This window comes from Phasianus colchicus, chromosome 4 (genome assembly GCF_987193195.1).
Source record: "Phasianus colchicus chromosome 4, bPhaCol1.hap1.1, whole genome shotgun sequence".
NCBI classification, from domain to species: Eukaryota; Metazoa; Chordata; class Aves; order Galliformes; family Phasianidae; genus Phasianus; species Phasianus colchicus.
Window position 1 is genome coordinate 30603161 of NC_143439.1, and position 23199 is coordinate 30626359.

The 23199-nt window shown below is 44.8% G+C and overlaps 2 protein-coding genes across 2 annotated transcripts in view; one reads left to right on the top strand and one right to left on the bottom strand.

Annotated features, from left to right (window-relative positions):
* The window catches only part of POLR2B (RNA polymerase II subunit B), a 20164-nt gene extending 4488 nt beyond the window's left edge, over window positions 1-15676 (bottom strand). Inside the window, exons 1-17 of the mRNA XM_031596727.2 lie at window positions 15555-15676; window positions 15367-15439; window positions 12877-13027; window positions 10371-10483; window positions 9897-10116; window positions 8593-8751; window positions 7399-7563; window positions 6705-6901; window positions 5851-5970; window positions 3827-4013; window positions 3558-3701; window positions 3078-3217; window positions 2867-2978; window positions 2396-2550; window positions 1943-2141; window positions 1651-1819; window positions 1104-1200 (exon numbers count right to left, since the gene is read on the bottom strand). Coding sequence (XP_031452587.1) covers window positions 1104-1200; window positions 1651-1819; window positions 1943-2141; window positions 2396-2550; window positions 2867-2978; window positions 3078-3217; window positions 3558-3701; window positions 3827-4013; window positions 5851-5970; window positions 6705-6901; window positions 7399-7563; window positions 8593-8751; window positions 9897-10116; window positions 10371-10483; window positions 12877-13027; window positions 15367-15439; window positions 15555-15573 — 2420 coding nt within the window. The 5' untranslated portion in view covers window positions 15574-15676. The remainder of the gene's footprint in view (window positions 1-1103; window positions 1201-1650; window positions 1820-1942; window positions 2142-2395; window positions 2551-2866; window positions 2979-3077; window positions 3218-3557; window positions 3702-3826; window positions 4014-5850; window positions 5971-6704; window positions 6902-7398; window positions 7564-8592; window positions 8752-9896; window positions 10117-10370; window positions 10484-12876; window positions 13028-15366; window positions 15440-15554) is intronic.
* Window positions 15677-15735: 59 nt separating this feature from the next.
* NOA1 (nitric oxide associated 1) lies at window positions 15736-21682 on the top strand. The gene is made up of 7 exons (XM_031596734.2): window positions 15736-16660; window positions 17973-18137; window positions 18532-18725; window positions 19431-19562; window positions 19961-20077; window positions 20557-20674; window positions 20767-21682. Exons 1-7 carry the CDS (start codon window positions 15745-15747, stop codon window positions 20970-20972), a joined length of 1848 nt encoding a protein of 615 aa, XP_031452594.2. The 5' UTR covers window positions 15736-15744; the 3' UTR covers window positions 20973-21682.
* Window positions 21683-23199: the final 1517 nt, after the last annotated feature.

Here is a 23199-nt window from a genome sequence, read left to right on the forward strand (position 1 = left end):
ATTTTAATGGTCACTTTTTAGACACTGCCAAAATACCTATAAATAACATGCTGGGGAGATGTTCCCGTCTACAAAGCAGTTATTGCAGCTAAGGCCAATTCCCATCTTAGAATCAGAGAACCGTTTGATTAGGAAGGGACCTTTAAAAGTCATCTGGTTCTGACTCCCCTGCAATGAACAGAGACACCTACAGCTACATCAGGGTGTTCAGAGCCCTTGATCTTCATCAAATCAATCTCCTATTACTTTTCTTCTTAACACCACCATTTTGCAAGCGCTTTTACTTCTGCTATCTTGCAATGCTGAGTTTCAGTGGAAATCTTTCCATTTACATAGACTTCTTTCTGGGCCTTTGGATATTTTTGCTGTGCTGCTGGCATACTAAAACCACAACCTTTAAGAACAGTATCATTCACATCTAATTGCTCCCATGAATGCAGGAGATTCCATACAAGTTTCACGTGAACCACAGAAATCTAACAGTCTCATACTCACTCTACATTAGAAGGTAGCAGGTGCAAAACACTTAGCACACAATTTTTAGGTTCAAAAAAATGAATAAAAGCAGAAATCCGTTGACCAGTTAAGGTTATACAGCTAAGCAGTCATCTAAAATCTAGCAATAATGCACAGTCACATCAGCCACCAGTTGTCTCAACAGCAGTTCCTAATAAGGAGAGGAACATGCCAATCCTTACTGGTAGCAACTGCTGTACTACTGAATACGCCATTTTATTACAAAGCAACAATATTGTCATAAAGGAGTTTGCATAACTGGCAATTCACACAACGAAAACTCAGAATATGTTTTCATTTAACCAGTGTAAACAGAACAAATAACACAAAAAACAAGACCAAAAGGGGAGAGACAGGAATGCAGAGTGGGAAGTCAAGCTACACAAAAGATGAACCATTACTGGCTGAGTTTTGCTAAGACACACATTCACCATTCCTCTGAATGTGAATTCTTCATTCTGAAACTCCCTCCACCCTCATTTTTAAGGATACCTTCCATTGTAAGACAAACTTTCCTTGAGCCTCTGGACAACTCACTACAGTACTTATTTCAATTTCCATCAGTTCAAAAATTTGAGAAATCACACCTGAAAAAGCCTCTGTCGACAGCAGAACGGTTCATGATGACAGAATCTTCCTGGTTATAGCCTGTATATGATGCAATGGCTACGATCGAATTGATACCTGTAATACATTGAGTGAATGCTTTGAAAACATGAATACATATCAGACAGGCATTACTTACAACCAAAATAAGCCCGTCTCTTCACAGTGAACCTGCTCAACCCTCTTCTGAGATATAATCTCCACATCCCATGTGGAAAAGCAGTAAATGCAACTCTGGTTACAAAGAGAGATTAAATTTTATCAACTCAGGAGTGACCTCATGTGGAGAACCTACACAGGAAACACATCCTTTCCAGTTTCCATTTTAGCCGACTATATGGAAAAGGAGTTTTAGCTGCAACACTAAAAACATGTAGACTAAGCGCCAAGCTGTAGGTTAACATTTAACCCATAATTCCTTTTTAAATTGCATAGATTTGCTAAATATTTAGGTATTACGCATACATTTATGACAGTTAAAACTAAATAATACTCTTTTTGTTTAATAATTATGAACTGACAACGCACCTGCAGGTAACTCTCTAAATCGCAAGTACTCCATGGAGCGTGTTGTTACAAGGGGCTTCTGAGGATAGTACAGAACATGGGCCAGTGTGTCCATACGAACATGGAAGTTTGTAATGTAGACCCCCATTGCCTGTTTACCCATAGCAGACTGGTACGTGTTCCTAGGAGACTAGATAGGCAAGGAAAGACAGCAACATAGATATTTACATATGCACATATGGCTCTTATAACACATACACCTCTGGGTTTCCTATCAATCTTATAAGCAGGATGGCAGAAGTGATGCACTGACCTGGTTGTGATCGGGGAAAGGAATAATAGATGCACACACTCCCAGGATCATGGACGGGTGAATCTCACAGTGGGTATATGTTGAACAATATGCAACACCCTTCTCCTGCAAGTCATCTGGAGTCATGGCCAGCATCACAGTCTCTTCTTCCAGTGTATCGATGTACTCTACTACACCACTGGCCACAAGGTCCTGCCAACTAATAATCAATGTTTGAAATACTTAACATGCACATAAAATGGGTCACTTCAGCAGTAACAAGAACGAGGATTTCTCTGCCTTATTATTACTACAGCTGCATTAGTTGTATCAAAAGTGAATTAAGTTGCCACGCAGCAAAAGCATCTTTGCATTGCTCAAAGCTTTAAACATTTTCTCCTTCAATTTAAAGGAACTTGCAGCTTCCCAGCTGGAAAATTAGATACCGAGTTACATTTCAGAAATGCCTCTCACCTGTAATTGTTATACTCTCGTTCCTTCAGTTGGTCAATATGCCTTTTCTTCAACAGCAACTTCTGCTTTTCCACAATTAGAAGAGGTCGGCAAATTCTGCCTGCATCAGTATAGATGCGGATTTCTCGCTCACGAATATCCCTAATCATTGAGACCTGCACAAAAAAGCAAAGTCTCAGCCAGGAATCAGAACTATAGAGTACAAAATAGAATAACAAAGTTCCCAGATTCAAAGGCTCTACATGTGTTGCCAGCAGCACAGAACAAACATTAACATTTATACAAAAAAAAAAGCATTTTAAGAGATTATTTTTAAATCTTTTCAAGGAGAGCATTTTTTCAACTGGTTCCTCTTAACAAATGAACAAAAAAAAGAAACGTGTGCAAATGATGCTATTCAGAGTCTTCAAAGCAGTCCTGATATACTGCCCTCCCTCATCTCTAAATATCCCCGAAGTCTTCAAGTTGTACCTCTGACACAATTATATCCATCTGACGACGGAGCTTCCTTAGGGTATTCATAAGCTGCTCTGGATCTTTGTGTATTCCTACCCAGCAGCCATTAACAAAAATCTTGGTAGCACTAGAAAGAGGGAAAAAAAAAAAACAACCACAAAACCCTGAAACATTGTGCAGGTAATAAAAGCCTTATATCTGTTTAAGTAATTTCGTTTGCACATACTCTGCGATTGCTGCTGGAGATATTTCTTCCAGGTTTTCCATACTCCACTCTTCCAAGAATTCCAAAATTGGGGATGGCTGAGACCCCACAGAAATGTAAGCCATCAGGGCTAAGTTCTTCACAAGTCCTACTGCATGACCCTAGGAGAAACGTTAAGATTATTTTGCATTTCCAAACCAAAAGACTCCCCCATCTTCCAAATCCAGAGAACTGTTTCAAGACCTCAAGGAACTGTACACAAAATATGCTATTTAATGTATTTTGTTTCTACCACTCAAATACAAAGTTAGCTATAAAGCTGTGTTCATGTCAGTATTTCAGGTGACGTGCAGGTGATCACTTAAATTGCCATGATCATAATCACAAAACCATTAAAGGTTGGAATAACGACTAAAATAATCTAGTCCAGCCACAAAATGACCAGCAGATAAAAGCAGTTTGGCACATAAGAAGTAGTGATGAAAATACAATGTTCATTACCTCTGGAGTCTCAGCTGGGCAAACCATTCCCCACAGCGTATTGTGCAGCTGCCTGGGCTTTGCTAGCTTTCCATCTCTACCAATTGGAGAATTCAGGCGTCTCAGATGGGAAAGCGTTGATGCAAAAGTCAGACGGTTTAACACCTGAATGTAACAAGGAACTCAGTTAGGCAGAGCTTCCTATCTGTGGTGTTCTGGCAGGTACTGCAATACGTTAGACAAAGCATCAACAGTTTCCAGAAGTGATTTGAAAAGAACTGAAATTGTACCTGTGATACACCTGCTCTGGCCTGATGAGCTTTCTTCTGATCACCCCAGTTTCCAGTGGCCAATGAATATTTCAAACCATCAGAAATAATTCTCGTTTTAATTGCCAGTTCCAAGTTGAAATCCTTCCCTCTGTCAATAAACTTTTGTGCATATATTCTCACTTCCTTCAGCAAATTCTTAAACATTCTGGAGAAGATGTCAAGAAATAAGATTAAACAGTACTGTATCAATTCAGTCTACTCAACATTGGATGGGAAAAAAAAGTCACCAGTCTTCTTAGCAGAAGTGATATTTTAACAAAGGGAAAAGGAGAAAAACAAAAAAGTAAGCACCAAACTAATCTGCTCGAGAACATGCACAATACATGCTTCAAAATAGGCTGAAACAAAGCCATGATCAGATATAAGCTGAGGTGCCCAAGACTGCCTATCAGCCTCAATAAATAGTCCAATTTATTTAGAAGCCCAGAACTGGCAATGACTCTTCTATTAATTATCTCCAAAGAATATCATATTTGAGAAGTCGTGGCTGTCAGGTGAGGTCCCGGACGATTGGAGGAAGGGTCACGTCACTCCCATTTACAAGAAGGGGAGCAGGGAGGACCCGGGTAACTACAGGCCGGTGAGTCTCACCTCCGTGCCTGGGAAGATTATGGAACAGATCCTCCTGGACAATATGCTTGATCACATAAAGAACGAGCACGTGATCCTAGATAGCCAGCATGGCTTCACCAGGGGAAGGTCATGCTTAACTAATCTTGTGGCCTTCTATGATGGAGTGACGGCATTGGTGGACGAAGGGAAGGCAACTGATGTCATTTACCTGGACCTGAGCAAGGCCTTTGACATGGTCCCCCATCACATCCTCATCTCCAAACTGGAGGGAAGTGGATTTGACGGGTGGACAACTAGATGGATAAGCAATTGGTTGAAAGGCCGCAGACAGAGGGTGGTGGTCAATGGCTCTATGTCCAGGTGGAGGCCAGTAACGAGCGGTGTCCCTCAAGGGTCTGTCTTGGGACCGGTGCTCTTTAACATCTTTATTAATGACATCGATGAGGGAATGGAGTGCACCCTCAGCAAGTTTGCTGATGACACCAAGCTGAGTGGTGCAGTCGATACGGTGGAGGGAATGGAGGCCATTCAGAGGGACCTTGACAGGCTGGAAAGCTGGGCTCGGGTGAACCTAATGAGGTTCAATAAGGCAAAGTGCAAGGTTTTGCACTTGGGCCGGAAGAACCCCAGGCACCTGTACAGGCTGGGGGGAGTTGTCCTTCAGAGCAGCTCGGCAGAGAAAGACCTAGGGGTCCTGATAGATGAGAAACTTAACATGAGCCAGCAGTGCGCTCTGGCAGCCCGGAAAGCAAATGGGATCCTGGGCTCCATCAGGAGAGGGGTGGTCAGCAGGGATAGGGAGGTGATTGTCCCTCTCTACTCTGCTCTTGTGAGGCCCCATCTGGAGTACTGTGTTCAGGTGTGGAGCCCTCAGTACAAAAAAGACATGGAGATTTTGGAAAGGGTCCAGAGGAGGGCCACGAAGATGATCAGGGGGCTGGAGCACCTCCCCTATGAGGACAGGCTGAGGGAGTTGCGTTTGTTCAGCCTGGAGAAGAGAAGGTTGCGGGGCGACCTCATTGCAGCCTTTCAATATCTGAAGGGAACTTACTCCCAGGAGGGGAATAAACTCTTCATAAGGGCTGATAATAGCAGGACACGGGGAAATGGTTTTAAGTTAAAAGAGGGAAGATTTAGGTTGGATGTTAGGGGGAAGTTTTTTACTAGGAGGGTGGTTAGGTCCTGGAACAGGCTGCCCAGGGATGTTGTGGATGCCCCGTCCTTGGAGGTGTTCAAGACCAGGTTGGACGAGGCTCTGGGCAACCTGATCTAGTAAAGGTGTATGTTTGGTGGCCCTGCTAGGCAGGGGGGTTGGAACTACATGATCCTTGAGGTCCCCTCCAACCCAGGTCATTCTGTGATTCTGTGATTCTGTGATTCTGTGATTCTGTAATATACTATATATTTACCCTCTGAACAGAAAAGCCAGCAGTGGTCCAGCAAGATCCAGCCTTTTGTTGCCATAATGATCTCTGTCATCAAGCTCCCTTCTGCCCAGTGCAGCCAACAACAATCTATGAACCATATACCTAAAGAAATAAGTTCATATTTTAAACCATCAGCATATATTCACAACAAAGAATACATACCTTTATTAAATACATTAGTGAACTGTTTCCTAAAGATTGCCCATTTCAGATTAAGTTAAAATACTGCTGCTCTAAGGCAGGTCACTTCAGTACTTATGTCCTTAGAGCTGAGTAACACACTAAAATTTTAGATAACTGAAACAAAGTTAGTATTTACATCATGATGGCAATGCATCTTCTGCTACGTCTGCCCTGGACAGTGAACAGTTTGTGTGTTTAAGCTTGTGAGACTGTGAACACGACATGGTATTTGAAGTAAAATGACAGGTCACCCAATGCTGTGATTTATCTGCATAACAATAAGCAGTGATTAAGAAGATGCACCAAAGGTTTTAAAGAGTGGGTTTATATTACATACATCTTGTTAATAGTTTTCACTCCCTATAATTTAACTAGCAGCCTCTGTATATATTTCACCCAAAGAGATGTGAAAAGGAATACTTAATGAATATCATCACATCTTTGAATCCAGGGGGTGTTGGGGGCTTTCGTTCTCTAATTTTATTATTATCATCTGCATTTTCTCAGCTAGGAAAACAAACACCCTAACATTTATCACCGAGTATCCAGAAGACAAACTCCTATTCAGAATGCTTTTCCAAACACGCACATCAAATCTGTCTTCAGTGACCAACTGCAGGTGTAACAGCACACTTGAGAATATACAACCATACCCTAGAAAATAGGCCTTCTTGGTTTCACAGAAGTCACTGACACCAACGTGTGGAAGCATTTCTTTCTGCAGGACTTCCTTAGCGTACTTGATTCTCTTTTCTTTGGTGACACCTGGCTTTGCACCTCTTGATCCAATGAAGTTCAGAGCAACGTTTTGCTCCTGAATGACAAAGGCTTCATCCAGAGAAGGTTTAACCTAATAAACAAATTACAGCAAAACCCTGAAGCTTATGGTGCTCATTGGGGTAAAAACTATGCAGGAGCTTGCTCATGATTCTTTTCAGGAACTGCTAATTACTGCTTTCTTTCTGGCTTTACTACAGCAGCTCTTTCAAAACATAACAGAGCATGTGGGAAGCACACAAAAATTAGTTAAGGCTTCAGACAACAGTTCTCATTCAAATATTTTCTAGGCCTGCTGCTGATTCAGACATAAATGGAAATTTTACAATTAAAGTCAAGGACAGCAGGATAAGAACCTGCCTCTCCAAGTATTCACTAACTCTTTACAATTTCCACTGCGATTTGTTCACTTAAAATACTCACTGGAATGGGTAAAGCAGAAAGTTTTTCAGGCTTCTAATAGACAATAAATTAAACTGGAAAATGAGCAAAATACTGACTAATATAAGAGTAGCCACACCTGAACATCACATAATGTTAAACTAGAAAATAAGTTATTTAACATATTACCATTTCCATCATTTCTGGATCTTCAAAATCATAAATGATGTGCTCTAAAATGTCCCTGTCAGACACAAACCCTAGTGCACGAAAGACAATTATGATTGGCACTTCTTGTTTGATATATGGCAACGTTGCTACAATGCGCTGACCAATAGCACTCTTCTTTGCACCCTAGAAAGACAGGGGATAATATACATTAGTCTAAAATGATTTAGCCTTTAAATAAAACACTCTCTATGAACTTGGATGATGTATTACAAATGCATTTATTCAAGCACGACAGGAAAATAGGACTTCTCAGTAGACTATGAAGCTATTCTCATACTTTATGCAAGTGACTGTTTTTTTTTTTTAAACTATTTCCAACCTTAGAAGCCTAAAGAACTTGAATGTTCTACCTCATACAGAAGAATTTCAAATACCATTCATTCACCTGTGTTTATCGTTTCCTTCCTATTCAAACTCAGCTTTCCTTATATCAGATTAAATCCAGATTAGAAAAGCTGTGCAACTCTCCATTTTTATGATTACTCAAGTTAGTGCTCCCTCCTCCTCAGAAAGGTTCAGGTATTTCAGGACACAGAGGGACAACACTGAAGAGTGTCCCTCCCCCCAATAAAGTGGTGTTAGGATTCTGTTAAAGCTGCTCTTTGAACACTTGGAAATTTCTTTACAGTTAAGTGCAGTGAAAAATGAGTACCAACACCTTTTGTAATTATGAATAGCACCTATTCCCCCACACAAGTCTGTTCTGGCATGGGAAAATCACTGCACAATGCCTGGACACAATTATTTTAAGTATGAATTAATACATGAGCTGCAAAACACATCTGAAACTTCTGTCTTTGGCAAAGACAGGGTCTGTGTCCCTATTGTCTTTTGTCAAAAAGTGTTTGTGTTTGGATATCCTAAAGACTCATCTATAGTAATTGGCTCTAAGATTTTTAACCCCACCCTACTGTGGCGCAAAGGGAGCCATCCTTTCAGTCCCCAGGTTATTCATCCCAGAGACAGGCATTAATCTATGACATAACAGAACACGTTTTCATGTAATTTCACTTTCTCACAATTTACTATCAGAAGCAAATCCTTTTCAAAACTGCAAAGTAAATGACATGAACACACAGGACAGGATCAAAGCCTGTAAAAACCACCTTCAATGCAAGTCCCAGCAAGGGGATTATTACTGCTTAGACATACCTGCCCACCTCTGGCTAGCATGCTAACCCATATAGTACTTGTTGGTCGAGAGGAATTTTCCAGACAAGATCTACACTCTCCCGTGTAGGCATATTTGGAATCTTTTTTTGCAAACACATATACTGTGTTTGTAGCCATTTTTTCTTGAGCAATCAGAACCTATGTAAAGACAAGAACACAAAAGGACACATGATAATAACAAGCACAAGGTTTTTTTTATAGAATTATAGAAACATGTAATAGCTTGGGTTGGAAAGGGTCTTAAAGATCACCTATTTCCATGTGCAGGGTTGCCACCCACTAAAACAGGCACAAGCTCAGGCTGCCCAGGGCCCCATCCAGCCTGGTCTTGAGTGCCTCCAGGGATGGGGCACCCCACAGCCTCTCTGGGCAGCTGTGTCAGCATCCCACTGCCCTCTGAGTAAATAATTTCCTTCTAACATCTAACCTACATCTCCTCTTTTAGTTTAAACCCATTCCCCCTTGTCCTATTGTTAGGAAACCATGTAAAAAGTCTGCCTCTCTCCTGATTATAAGCTCTTCACAGCATGAAGTCAATTTGCCAAACTCAGTTGGACTAGATTCCATGTTTTCAAAGCTCAGCATTAAGCAAAACTTATGCCTTGTTAATACAGAATAACCAAAATAAAAAGATTAGAGAACTCTTTTCTGAGACACACTCACCACATCTGCTAAGCATGTTGAGAACTTTGCGTTAATTTTAGCCACCATACTGATAAAGGAAGCATGTCATTATTTGTTTCCAAGGTCAATGAACTAACCATGCAAATAAATTCTAATGCCAGCTCTGATAGTAAAAGCTAGATTTTCTTTTCCTCCAAGAACAAACACTATTTTTTCTTTTCTTTCTTTGTCCAGGTGTCAAGTAACAAAAAGCTGTCAGTCTCATCGCTGAGGCACAAGCATGTGGAGAGGATATGCTCTGCTAAAGCTCAATCAGGAGCAACAGAGGGAAGAAAGAAACAGGATAAGCCTAACCTTGTTATAAAATGCATCTATACAGCTGAGCAACCCAGAGGAGACTGCGAGGGAAGAAATACCTTCCTCCTACATGCAATCATGTTTTTGAGTGTGTGATGCTCTGCAATGTAGGAAAAAAAAAATGCACCTAGGAGAAGAAAAGGTGGTTCACAAAGCCCTAGCAAAAGATAAAGTTAATCCTTCTCCAATATTAGGACTATCTGCAGTAATTAAAATGTTTATGTTCCTGGCAAAAGAATTGGAAACAAGTAACAGAATTTCCAGTGCCTGTAAAGACAACTATACGAAGTATCATCCCTTACCTTTTCTGATCCATTAATGATAAAATAGCCACCCGGATCCAGAGGGCATTCGTTCAGTTCACAAAGATCACGGTCAGTTAAGCCATTTAACAAGCAGTACGTTGATCGTAACATAATAGGAATTTTGCCTATAAAAGTTTTCTGATGTTGTGTCTGTAACTGATCCTCTCCTTCCTTAATAACTGTTTTAGTTATATCCACGTATAAGGGGGCTGAATACCTACAAAAAAAAAATACCATTGTGTTGTTTATCAGTTACTACTCCAGCCTGTGCAGAAAGCTGACAAATGTAATTATTCTACTCACTGGTAATATTGAGCATTATCATCAAATCATCTGGATTTAACGATTAGACACTGTACTAAGAGCAGTAATGATTACATTGTCAAAATGACTAAATAAAAAAAGACTATCGGTTAATAACATAGAGCCAGTCCTTCCTTGTGTTTTAACCATCACAGAGATGTTCCTTACGTAAGGTTTCTCAGCCTGGCTTCATTGGGCATCATAGGTGACGGTGCTCCATCTCTTTCCCAGTGCGTAGGTTTGGAGAGATAGATTTGTTCAAACTTCAGGAGATACCGGGGCTGGAAAACAAGACGACATTTATCTGCAATGGCCAAAACATCCACCTTAGTTATTCAGGAGCAGCCCTTGAGCTTAATACCCAATGCTGCTGCGTGTCCACTGCTCAGGGTGTGGAAACAATCCCTCTTCAGATGGCTAGCTGAGCAAATCATACAATCAATCCTTGGAGTTGGAAGGGACCTTTAAAGGCCATCTAGTCCAACTCTCCTGCGATGGACAGGGACACCACAGCTAAATCAGGTTGCCCAGGGCCTGATACAGTCTTGCCTTGAGAATCTCCAAGGACAGGGCAACAACCACATGTCTGGGCAGCCTGTTCCAGTGCCAATCACTCAAGAACTTTCAATAATTTCTAGGCACCTCATTAATAAAAAACACATAGAGGTAACTGAAGGGTCAAAACCATTGGTTAGAGTTAAGGCACCCATAATAGAATATAAGGTACCCAAACAAGGTTGTCTTCCTGTAAAACAGCTAACTAATTCAAAAGCTACTAAGTCAGAGGGAGTACATTAATAAACATCATATGCCCAGTATATATTTCTTGTTGACACAGCTTTAGGCAAAACTGCTAAGTATACAATAAAAAGGCAAATTTACTTCAATGCAAAGAATGGACTGACACATCAAAAAGGTGTGAGTCTTTGTACAGCTTTACTCCTATATATACTGTATTACATGTAATCATTTTAAGTTCCACAGAAATCCTTTCACACAGTACAGTAAAGCATTAAGAAAAAAAAGTCAAGAAAGGACAGGCATCTATCAGCAATGGAACAATTCTCAGGATGTTTGTTTTGCTCTGAGAGCCAATCATCCCTCAGATTCCCACTGCAATGAGATTTTAGAGCTGCTATGTTCTCAAAGCATTCCTTCACTAACTAAAATTTAAGGGTACAGAAGAAACAAAGACCAATCATTCTACCTGAACATAAACAAGTTGAAAGACCCACTACCTTGAAAGCCTTTCTTTGAGTACCTGTTTCACGCTGTGACCACTTGCAGAACAGAAACTAACCCAAATAAAGAACAACAGTGCTGCCACCTCACCACCTAGAAGCCAGCTGAGAATATCTATTACTAAAGCAAAACTTGAGTTCCATGCAGTCATCTAACTGTATCTGAGCCATAAGGACTCTGCTGTAGCACACCACCAAAGCTACACTTGCTCTAGCACAGCTAGCTCTCAATTCTCACTGAATTGAAACACTTTTCTCCTGGATTTGCAGCAGTAGCTGTGCGAAATAACTTTCACAAGTTCTCATATAAGCACACAGAACAAACATTTACTGTAGTTCCCATCTCTCAGCATGGTTATAAAACACCTTAATGTGCTATAAAATGCAAGGCTGAACAAGGAGAGAGGGAGAAACAAGATTAGTCCAATCATACTTAGTCTCCTTAAATTAATCCAGTGTTCTCCAATTAGGCAAGAGATTGACAAGTAAAACTGAAGGAAAAATCAAGTTTTCTTTTTCTTACATTTAGGGCATACTCTTAAAACTTTAATTGGATTAATAAAAGCAAGAAACATACCCTTGAGCCAAATACTATATTTTGGACAAAGTTAGGCACATAATATGCTGGAGATCCATACACAATTGCATACAGTTCATACGGCATCTGCAGAACTGCACAGCTAGGGAATGTAGATATAACATACACAGAGTAACAGAGGAAATATTAAGAGGAATTACAGCAAGATAAACATTTATGAATGTTTATTTACCCAAGAATGAACATTATGTCATACTGAAGAAATAAAAGAAATGTCAGTTACTCTCTCTAAATAATGCCTGCACAAAAAAAAATGGACAGGAATAGTGAAAACACGTAACAGATTTGACTCTCAGAACTCCTAAAGTTCCCTTAAATCTCAACAGGGAAGCAGAAAGGTTGAATAACTGGATAATCACTTTTGGCACCGCACCATATGGGAGGCATCACAGTCAACAGAAGCACCACAATTGATGTAGAACACGCACTATAACTTCACACACTTCATGAAGAGTCCTCACAATAAAAGAGACCTTAGATAATTTGGAACTTGGTACCAATGGAAGATGATAATTAAGGGCTCCATCAGAAAACCCAGATGTAACAACAACTGTTTTAGTCATAAGCTACCAAAACCAAAATCCCACCAAAACTCAATTTTATTTTGGCTAGCTGGCTTACTCCACTAAACCCCTGTTGGTGACGCCTCCTCCCATCCTGAGTGGTGTTACTCAGTTACCTCACAGAATCCAAACAGAATCCAAGTTTACACTTCTGTCCTCCTGGCTGTGTCCTAACTCAGATGTACTTCAGTCTCCCAAGACAGAGGTCAAATAAAACCCACCTACACAAGGGGAAATCATTTTGCTTATGAAAACCTATCACCTCCACTTACCGGTTCTTCCACTTCTCCTGTGGCATGCTGGGCTTCTGCTTGTAAATCAATCGGTGGAGCATCTTCAACAATTCTCTGCACAGACATCTGAATAAACTCATCAAAAGAATCCAACTGTTGCCTGACTAAACCTTTTTCATCAAAATAGGAGCTACAGGAAAAAAAAACACATTAACAAGATACCTTAATTTAATTAATGTATTTTCCCAGCAAGTTTAAGATACATTTATTACAAAATCTTCAAAAGCTCTGAAATGCAGTAAGAAAACACTTTTCGCCTGAGGCACAGGTTTCATATATAGATGCTCAGAAAAGTAAACTCAATTCTCATTGGTGTTTGAAGACGCACTGCAAAGTGAAAGACTTGCTGCCACCTCATGGCTGAGCCGTGTATGCACCCTACCTTAAATTCAAAAGGAAACATTATCACAAACCTCATGAAAGATTCTCAACAACAAATATAAATGACTTTGCTTCAATGTATTTTCTAAGCTGCAGTAAACTGAGTGCCTGCAATTGCAGCCTCCTGAGTAACATTTCTCAGAACTTTCCCCATCCCAGGAGGTGCCCAGGGGCAGGTTGGGTGGGGCCCTGGGGTAGCCTGATCCAGTGGGGGGCAACCAGCCTGCAGCAGGGGGTTAGGGCTGGGTGGGCTTTAGGGGCCCTTCCAACCTAAGCCAAGTTCCTTAGCTTGGATACCCTCTATTCCAGCCACACAGATTTCCAGCTTCACTTCTTCTCTAGATTTTCCCTAGCTTTTGTGTGACCTAGACACAACCCAACACATCCCACTTATGAAACCTAAGCCAACATTCTAAGCCCTGCATTCTCATTTTTAACAGGATGAGCATGAGATCTCCATGCTACCTCGACTTTGCTGCTCTCTATCGCCAGTGCACACAGGAAAAGACTTCTGTTCAGAAGAGAAACACTTTGCTCATAGTGTCCACTTCTTAACAGCATAAGAAGCTACAGGGCCTGGCTGCCAGTGTTCTGCTGGGAAAGTGCTGGCCTGGTAGCACAGTTGCATTCTAGTTTCCTCACATGTGACAGCAGTGGGCAACATCACATGTATGGTGTGGAGTTAGAATCACTTCTTACTTAAAATCATTGAATCATTTAAGTTGGAAAAAAACCACTAGGATTAGCTAATCCAACCTCCTATCCATCCCACCAACCGTGTCCCTCAGCACCACATCTCCAAGGATGGTGACTATACCACCTCCCTGAGCAGCTTCTGCCACTGCATCAGACTCACAGAAACGTTTGAGTTGGAAGGGACCCCTAAAGGTCATACAGTCCAACTCTCCTAAAAGAAACAAGGACACCTACAGCCACGTCAGGGTGCTCAGACCCCCCTCAATGTCTCCAGGGACAGGATTTCCACCACCTCTCTAGGCAACTTGTTCAGGTGCCTCAGCACTCTTATTGTAAAAAACTTCCTCCTTACATGCAATTTTCCCCTCTTTTAGTTTAAAACCATTTTCCCTTGCTTTATCACAACAGAACCTGCTAAAGTGTCTGTGTCCTTTCTTAGAACCCCCCGGAAAGGATGCTCTCAGGTCTCACTGGAGCTTTCTCTTCTCCAGGCCGAACAGCCCCAGCACTCTCAGCCCATCCTTAGAGGGAAGGGGTTCCATCCCTCAGATTGTTTTTGTGGCCCTCCTGTGAACATGCTCAAACAGGTCTGTGTCTCTCCTGTACTGAGAACTCCGCATCCAGGTGAGGACTCATGAGCACTGATTAGAGGGCAAGATCACCTCCCCCACCCTGCTGGCCACACTTCTTCTGATGCAGCCCAGGACACAGCTGGCTTTCTCAGCTGCAAGGGCACATTGCTGATTCAAGTCCAGCTTGCCATCCACCAGTTTGTACTGATAGCGGCTGTTGCCACAACCGAGGCACAAGATCTTGCTCTTGGTTTTGTTCACCTGGGCTGCTCTTTCTGAGAAGAGTTTCCTAATACCCAATCTGAAAATCCCCTGGCAAAATGTAAGGCTGCTTCCAAGAAGAAGAGTCCAACCCCCAGCTCATCACAGCCTCCTTTCAGGCAACTGCAGAGCCATAAGGTCTCCCCCGAGCTCCTCTTCTCCAGACTGAACAACCCCAGCTCCCTCAGCCTCTCCCATAAGACTTGTGCTCCAGACTCAGCTCTCTTGCCCTCCTCTGGACACGCTGCAGGCCCCGATGTCTTTCTTGTAGTGAGGGGCCCGCAACTGAACTCAATAACGGAGGTGCAGCTCGCCAGGGCTGCGTCCAGAGGGCCGACCACCTCCCGCCGGCTGCACCGCTGTTGCTACCAGGCCTAAGCCCTGCCAACCATGGTGCCGGCAACCCAAATCGCGACCCTGCAGCGCAGCTGGCCAAACCTCCACTCCCCAAAGGCCGAAACACGCGGCCGGGCCCAGCAAAACCCCCGGCCTAGCAAAGCCCGCGGCCTCCGTGCGCCGCAGCGCACCCGTCCCACCGGCACAACGAGCGGGGCATCACCTAATGACAATCCAGCACGCCTCCTGCCACAGGTCGGGGGTGATCTCGTCGTCGTCTTCATCGTACTGCATATCTGCGGGGGAAGCGGGAACGGGTCAGGCCGCGGCCGCCACGCCGGGGCCGCCCGCGGAAAGCCGCGTGCCGCGGGAGAGCGGCCCGGCAGGAGGCGGCGGCCGCCGCGCCCTCACCTTCGTCCGCGTCGTACATGGCGGCGGCGAGGAGGGAGCCGCGAGCGGCCGGGACGGGGGAGAAAGAAGCCGAGGATCCGGCACCGAGCGCCCGCGGAGCGGCGGCGGCGGCAGGAAGCGGGAGGAGCGCGCGTGCGCGGGGCCGAGCGCCGCCCCTCCCCTTCCTGCGGGCCGCGCCGCGCCGCCGGCCATGCTCCGTGTGGGCCGGGCGCTGCTGGGCCGCCTGCGCCCAGCCCGGCCCCGGGCGGCGCGGCGCGGGGTGGCGGCGGGCGGCGAGGAGGAGCGCTTCGTCTTCCTCGAGTACGAGCCGGAACCGCCGCCGCCGCCCCCCGCCGCGGCCGTGCGGAGCCGGGCGGCGGGCGGGGGCGGCGCCCCGGGGGGGCGGCGGGCGCGGGGGGCGGCCGACCCGTCGGTGGCGCCGAGCGGCGTGGGCTGCTCGGGCTGCGGGGCCGAGCTGCAGTGCCGCGACGCCGCGGCGCCGGGCTTCGTGCCGGCCGACAAGTACCGCGAGCTCTGCGCGGGGCCGGGCGGCGCGGCCGGGCTGCGGGACGCCGTGTGCCAGCGGTGCTGGGTGCTGGAGCACGGCGGCCGGGCGGTGAGCCTGGAGCTGCCGCCCGAGCGGCACCGCGCCGTGCTGAGCGCCGCGCTCCGCAGCCCCCCCCGGCACGGCCGCGGCCCGCTGCTCCTCTACCTGCTGGACGTGCTGGAGCTGCCCGACCCCGTGTTACCGCAGCTGCCCGCGCTGCTGAGCCCCGAGGTGCCCGCCGCGGGGCTGCTGGTGGTGGGCAACAAGGTGGACCTGCTGCCGGCTGACTCCCCCGGGCACCTGGGGCGGCTGCGGCAGAGAGTGACGGCCGCCTGCCTGCGGGCCGGCATCTCCCGAGCGCAGCTGGTGGATGTGCGGCTGGTGAGCGCCAAGACGGGCTTCGGGATGGAGGGGCTGGTCAGCCGGCTGCAGCGCTCCTGGAAGTGCGCCGGCGACGTCTACCTGCTGGGAGCCACCAACTCGGGCAAGTCGACGCTCTTCAACGCCCTGCTGCTCTCCGACTACTGCAAGTCGCGCGCCCCCGACGTGGTTGGCAGGGCCACCGTCTCATCCTGGCCAGGTGAGGGGCACCGCCGCCGTCCCTGTGTCGCACTCGGGCCGTCAGCTCTGCTGTGCCACCAGGCCAGTCACCTAACGGGCCCAAGGCATCACCGCTGCGGGCGCTGAGCTCCGGTGCTGTACCATGTTTAGAATCCTCCCCTTCCCTGTGTTGTCCTGAGGGATATAGACAGCAAACTACACGTGTTGGCATCTCCCTGTAAATCTTGTGTCCAGAGAAGGGCAACGAAGCTGTGACAGTTCTGGAGCACAAGTCTTATGGGGAGCAGCTAAGGGAGCTGGAGTTGTGCAGTCTACAGAAGAGGAGGCTCAGGGGAGACCGTATGGCTCTATACAACTGCCTGAAGGGAGGTTGTGGCAAGGTGGGAGTCAGCCTCTTCTTCTAGGAAACAGCAATAGCACAGGAAGAAACGGCTTTAAGTTGCACCAGAAGAGGTGCAGGTTGGATATTAGGAAACATCGTTTCTCTGAAGAGGTAGCAGTGCACTAGAACAGGCTGCCCAGGGAGGTGGTGGAATCCCTGGAGGTGTTGAAAAAATGTGGAGATGTGACACTGAAGAAGTGGTTAGTGGGTATGGTGAGGATGGGCTGGGGTTGCATTAGATGGAAGAGGTGTTTTTCAACCATAACGATCCTTTGATTCTATAACAGGAGGTGGACTCGTGAGCCCCTTGTAGAGTGATCACAGTAAAACCAGGGACTTTGCTGAGGTGTCTTAGGTTGATGTTAATGCCACAGATTGTGAAGCCTGCTGCTCTTACAATAGCAGGTTCGATGTTCCGTCCTCATCAAATAGAGTTGTCAGCATCACGTTGGTCAGTGAATCCCCTTGTTTGCTCATTGTAATACAATGTTCTGATATATACAGTAAAATAAGATTTTTAATCATCTTTTTCACCCAAATGCTGCTGGTTTTATTCTGGTCCCTTACATTCATAGGGTTACAAGGCTTTGCTGCTCAGGTGTTTGATCGACCTTCAAAAATCTACTGGGCAGTTGTGCAAAATCAGTTCAGATGACCCATGGCTGTGCCAGCATGATTATAATCAGTGAGAGTGTGCATGAGGCTAACTTTGGGTTCCTGTGAGAAGCCTTTCAACAAGAAAGCAGATACCAAGTGGATGGTAGCACGCTTCAGCCACTCTAGCTGGGAGGGAGACTTTAAGTGGAGCAGATATTGACACTTAGTTCCAACTTTTTGTTAGATGGTTCCAAGTATTTTTTTATTTGTGTTCCTCAGAGCTTAAATATGACAGGTAGGTACCCAGATGTCTGGATGTGTCATCTTTTTCTTTTTTTTTTTTTTCTTCCAGGAACAACACTGAACTTGTTGAAATTTCCAATTATTAACCCAACATGTGACAGGATATTCAGAAGGCAGGAGAGGCTGAAGGAAGAGGCACTAAAAACAGAAGATCAGCTAAGCAATGAAGAAAAAAAGCACCTCAATCGCCTTAAAAAGCAGGGTTACTTAGTGGGTGAGTATTGCCTGAGTAAAAAGTGATGGAACGTCCTGGTGGAAATGCTGCATTACACAAAAGAGTGTTAATCCCTTAATTTTCTGAAGAATGCATCTGATTTTGGCAAGTAATTTCTACCCACTCTGTAAGAACTCACTTTCATTTAATTGTGAGAGGAACATGCTGTCTGTATGTGGTCCTTGCTAAGGTTTTGGGGCTTAAGGAGCGCTATTGATCCCTTGTAGAAGGGATCTGTTAGCATCCTGGCTTTTGAACATGCACTCAACGTTTTTATCATCACCCTTCTGTCACAGCCACGCATCCCTAATAATCAAGGGAAGGGACAGGTGTCCAACTGGAGGAAGTGCAAGTTAATAAATGAATGAACAGGAAACCTTTCATTTTAATCCAGGAAGAGTTGGAAGAACATTTAAACGCCAGGAGAGCTCCGTGATTGATTTTGACCCTGACATGCTGTCATACAGCATAGATGAAGATCCATGCCATAACTCTAAGAAGCGTGAGGAAAGAGAAGAGTTCACATACAACGAAGTGAAAGATGCTCGCTGGTGTTTCGATACTCCAGGGATTGTAAAGGAAAACTGCGTAGGTATTCTGTGGCACTGTACTTCAGGAGGTCAGGGTCCGTTGTGTTTCCGCTGTTGTATTTCTGAATGGTGCATACTGTGATCTCTGTCAAGGAATTGTATGTCAGCACACTTTCTAATGCAGAGAAGTACAGTACTGTTAAAATAAGTTTATACCAGTATCACTCAGAGAAATCTGTGCTTCTTTAACTGTGCCACCCTGCTGAAAAACGTGGAGCTTAGGAGGATAACGAGTATTGTGTGACCAAACCAAAGCTTTGAGAAAGACCTGAAGCATTCTCATAAAGCCAGCAGGATATGCAGTGTTCTGTTAATACCTTCAGCATGTGAGGCCTGCTTCAGTGTTTCAGTAGAGCAACAGTGCTGAAGCGGGTGCTTATATAGTGCGTATATCCAAAAACATAGTATTGTGGTTTTTTTATCACATTGATATCTTTGTGGAGCTACAGGTCATCTTTTTGGAAAAGTTCAAAAGTACTAGGAGATAGAAAATTAGCAGTGGTGTCAGAACTTTCCTAGAAGATGTCTGCGAGATCATCTCTAACCCACTTTGTGTCACTTTGCTCTCTAATAGCTAGTTAGTGTCTGGTATGAAGGTAGCCAGGGGCTTAGAGCTCTAACTGGAGACTGAGCACAGTCTTCCTTTTTCTGAAGTTGAATAATCATGGAAAACAGTGCGATCTGATTGTACAATATTTTTCAGGTTTTGAATCTCCTAACAGAGAAAGAAGTAAAGCTGGTTTTGCCAACACAAGCCATCATTCCACGGACCTTCATTCTCAAGCCAGGAATGGTCTTGTTTTTAGCGGCTTTGGGACGCATAGACTACTTACAGGTAGGCAAAACAAGGATTTTTGATAGCGGCAGCTTCATCTTCTGGTATAGGACCAAACAATAAAAGATAGTCCAGATAACTTCCACCTCTTTTCTTTACTGCTTTCAAGATTCTGTTAATAAAGCACCGCATAAAGTAAAAATGCCTCGGGATGGAGAGTGGTGATACTTGTTACCAGTGTGCAGTATTTTATATTGTAAAACCACAAGTGCTTTTAAATGCTGATAAACACCTTCACCTTGAAGGGCTTTCTATGCAGAGGCTGTTCTGCAATGACAGAGGCAAGGATGTCAGTAAAAGACAGGTTTTCAACATACAGCAAGGAAATGGAGCAAGAGAGAGCAGTTTGAGGTTGCTTTTCTGTTAGCGTGAATGACATGCACTTTGTTTTATTTTAGGGAGAAAAACCTGCCTGGTTTTCTGTTGTGGCTTCTAAGTTGTTGCCAGTCCACATTGCTACCTTGAGTACTGCAGATGTCATGTACGAGAAGCATGCTGGCCAAGAGTTCTTTAAGGTAAGAGAAGCAGGTACTGTCATGGGCTTCTGGTAGACTGTCCCACCTGGTGACACATCCCTACATATTTTATTGTTTTGATCTTCTTACTGTTGCCACAGACTGCATAGTATATCTAGACTGGGGACAGGGTGAGCTGTCCTTGTCCTGGCAGTAACTTTCCTGCATGCATGGAGTGTACATATAAGTGATGTAACCTACAGGAAGGCAGCTGGCTTGGGCCAACAGCTGGTTCATATAGCAGACACTCCATCTTTGCTCACTCCTGAGCTGCGGGCTTCATTGGGCTGGGTTGCTCTGAATGTGATCCCAATTCTGCTCTTTGCAAAATGGAAGTAGCTCCTGTGAGGATATACAAACCAGCACTTACTTGGATAACAAAATATTATCTTTGTTCCCACTTGTGCGTTACTCTTCAGTTTAATGTAGGAGTACTGAAGTATCTCTAACTGCTGAATCTTTTGTTGTTTTGACATTAGGTTCCAATGGGTGGGAAAGAACGAATGAAAGAGTTCCCCCCACTTGTCCCTCAGGACATTACACTGAAAGGAACTGGTACCACTGAGGCAATTGCAGATATCAAGCTTTCCTCTGCAGGTAACTTAACATTCTTTGTGTGAGAACCCTTGTTCTGATATGAGCAACTCTTCCTACTGACTGTATTTATTTATTTATTTATTGCTCTGCAGGCTGGGTGGCAGTGACAGCTCATGCAGAAGCAGAACTGTTGCTCCGAGCCTATACGCCCAGGGGCACCACAGTGGTGGTACGGGAGCCTCCCCTTTTACCATACATCAGTAACATCAGAGGGGCCCGGATCCCAGGTACTGCTGCCTATAGAACCAAAAAGCCTCCTTCCCTTGTAGAAAACCTGAAAACTGTGGGGAACAGATAGCACTCACCACCATCTGAGCAAGAAAAGGATTCAAAACCTTGATGCTTGTTGACGCTCAGGAGAGCTTAGACTCATCTAAAAGGCAGACAGGCACAGTTTCAAGGGAGGGCTGGGTGAGATAAATCTGATTTAAGGCACCACAAGTCTAATATAACTACTGAGATCACAGTATGTACCATGCAGCTAGTTCAAGTGAGCTGAGTGGCTGGTACCTTGCTCTGTGAGGTGAAGTGTTCTTTTCCCTGGGATCAGGAACTGTCAGGGAGCAACCATCTTTCCCAGTTTACTCTTGAAATACAGCATGGAAGCTCAGCTGCCTGCCCTTGGCTGACTTTGCTGCTCAGAGAGTAGGTCTTTTTCTGCAGACGTGCTCTCACAGGTCAGAAACCATCACCTGGTTCTTGGAGTCTTTATGTTGTTTCCAAAGCAGAGGGAGATGGAGGGTGGGGAGAAGAGCAGGGAGTTCTCTGGTGTGGGTGTGACACTCCCAGGAGTTTGTGGTTATTAAATATTATTGACCAAAAATAAGGTCCCCTCAGTATCTGAGGCATTGCCCTACTTCTGGACACAGGAAAAAGGAATTAAAGAAAAGCAGGCCTGCTCAAGTGCCTGACAAATAAACTTGCAGCTCACTGCTTTGGTTTGGTTTCTGTAGCTTGTGTAAAAGTTTCTGAAACTGAGGATGTACAATAAAAAAAACCTTTTCAAGACTCCTTTGTCTTCTTTTGAAACCACCAGAAAAGCACTCGTGTGGGCTTGCATCCTGCAAACTATACAACAGCACTAGCAACATGGCCTATATTAGAGGAAAATGTATCATGCCACATCTGGCAGCCAAAGAGGGGTAAGACTACTGCAGTTCCAAGCTGCCAGGTCCAACCACAGGAGCAGCTCAAAGTTCCCAGTTCACATGTGCACACAGCAGACATGTACACAGTTGGCCACACAGACTGCAAACAACAGTCAGGTGAACACAGACAGCACAAGCAGCCTCATCCTGCTTCCCTCCTTGGTTGATCAGAATAGAGGTCTGGGAAGAGAAAACATCCACCTTGCTACAACCTGGTTTACGGTAGTTGTAGAGAGCTGTGAGGTCTCTCCTCAGGCTTCTCTCTAGAGCAGACAGCACCATTTCCCCCAGCCACTCTTATCTTTGGTTTTCTGATTCCTTCATTATTTTTTTCCCCCTCTCCCCTCCAACCACACTCAAGCAATTCAAGATCCTTCTCATAGTGTGGGTCCTACAATTGAGCACAGTACACAAGGTGCAGTCTCACCAGAGCTAAGTAGAGAGGGGGAAAAAAAATCACCATCCCAGTCCTGCTGGCCACACCATTTCCATTAAGTGTTCTGAGAGAAGACAGAAGAAAACACTGCTTCTGCTAGCATCTTGTTTTTTGTGAGGGATATACTCAGCTGTCCTGAAGAACATAGACATAGAAATAGTCACAGCTCTACCAGCAAAACTGGAAGTCAGAAAAAGGGTCTAGACATGGCCTGTTTGAACTAGCTTGACAAATAGAAACAGGCGTCTCCTACAGCATTCCTCTAATGCTGTAAGTCTGGAAAAGACGATGTAAAATGCAAACAATACCAAATGCAGGAAGAATAACTGGAAGGCCTTCCTCTGTGACAGCATTGGTCCCCAGCCCAGGAGTCAGCCATGAAAAACCACAGGCAAGACGTGTTCTGTGTAGCAGATCCCCTGATTTTTGAAAACAGCTTTTTCACAAAGATCAGTAGCCAGTGCTGGAATTGTATCCAGGAGAAAGGGCTTCTTGCCTGAAACATGAGGATGTGCAGGGAAGAACGTGACTCCCATGCTGTGTCCTTTTGTGTTCAGCAAGACATGCAAGTAGAGCAGCTGGGCCAGCACAAGGGCTGGAGTTGCGTGGGTGTTTTAAGTGCTTTTGCAAAGCCTACTCTGTATCTACTGACTCCTCAAGGCCATAAGAGCAGACAGCTAGCAACAGCCACAGCTAGGAACAAAAATACATATATGTACTGCGGACAGATGTAAAACCTCAGCATGTAGAAGGCTTTAATATAGAAGCAATTAGTGCTTCAATTAAAGCACAGAAATACCTTTTATGAGTTCTGAGGGCTGAATTACACAGGAGCTGAGGACCTGCTTTGAAGTGCTTCTCAAAGTTGGTGTCTACTTTACGCTAGTGCAGGACAGCCTGAAGGGCAAGACATTTTTTAACATCTACGAACAAGAGCTAAT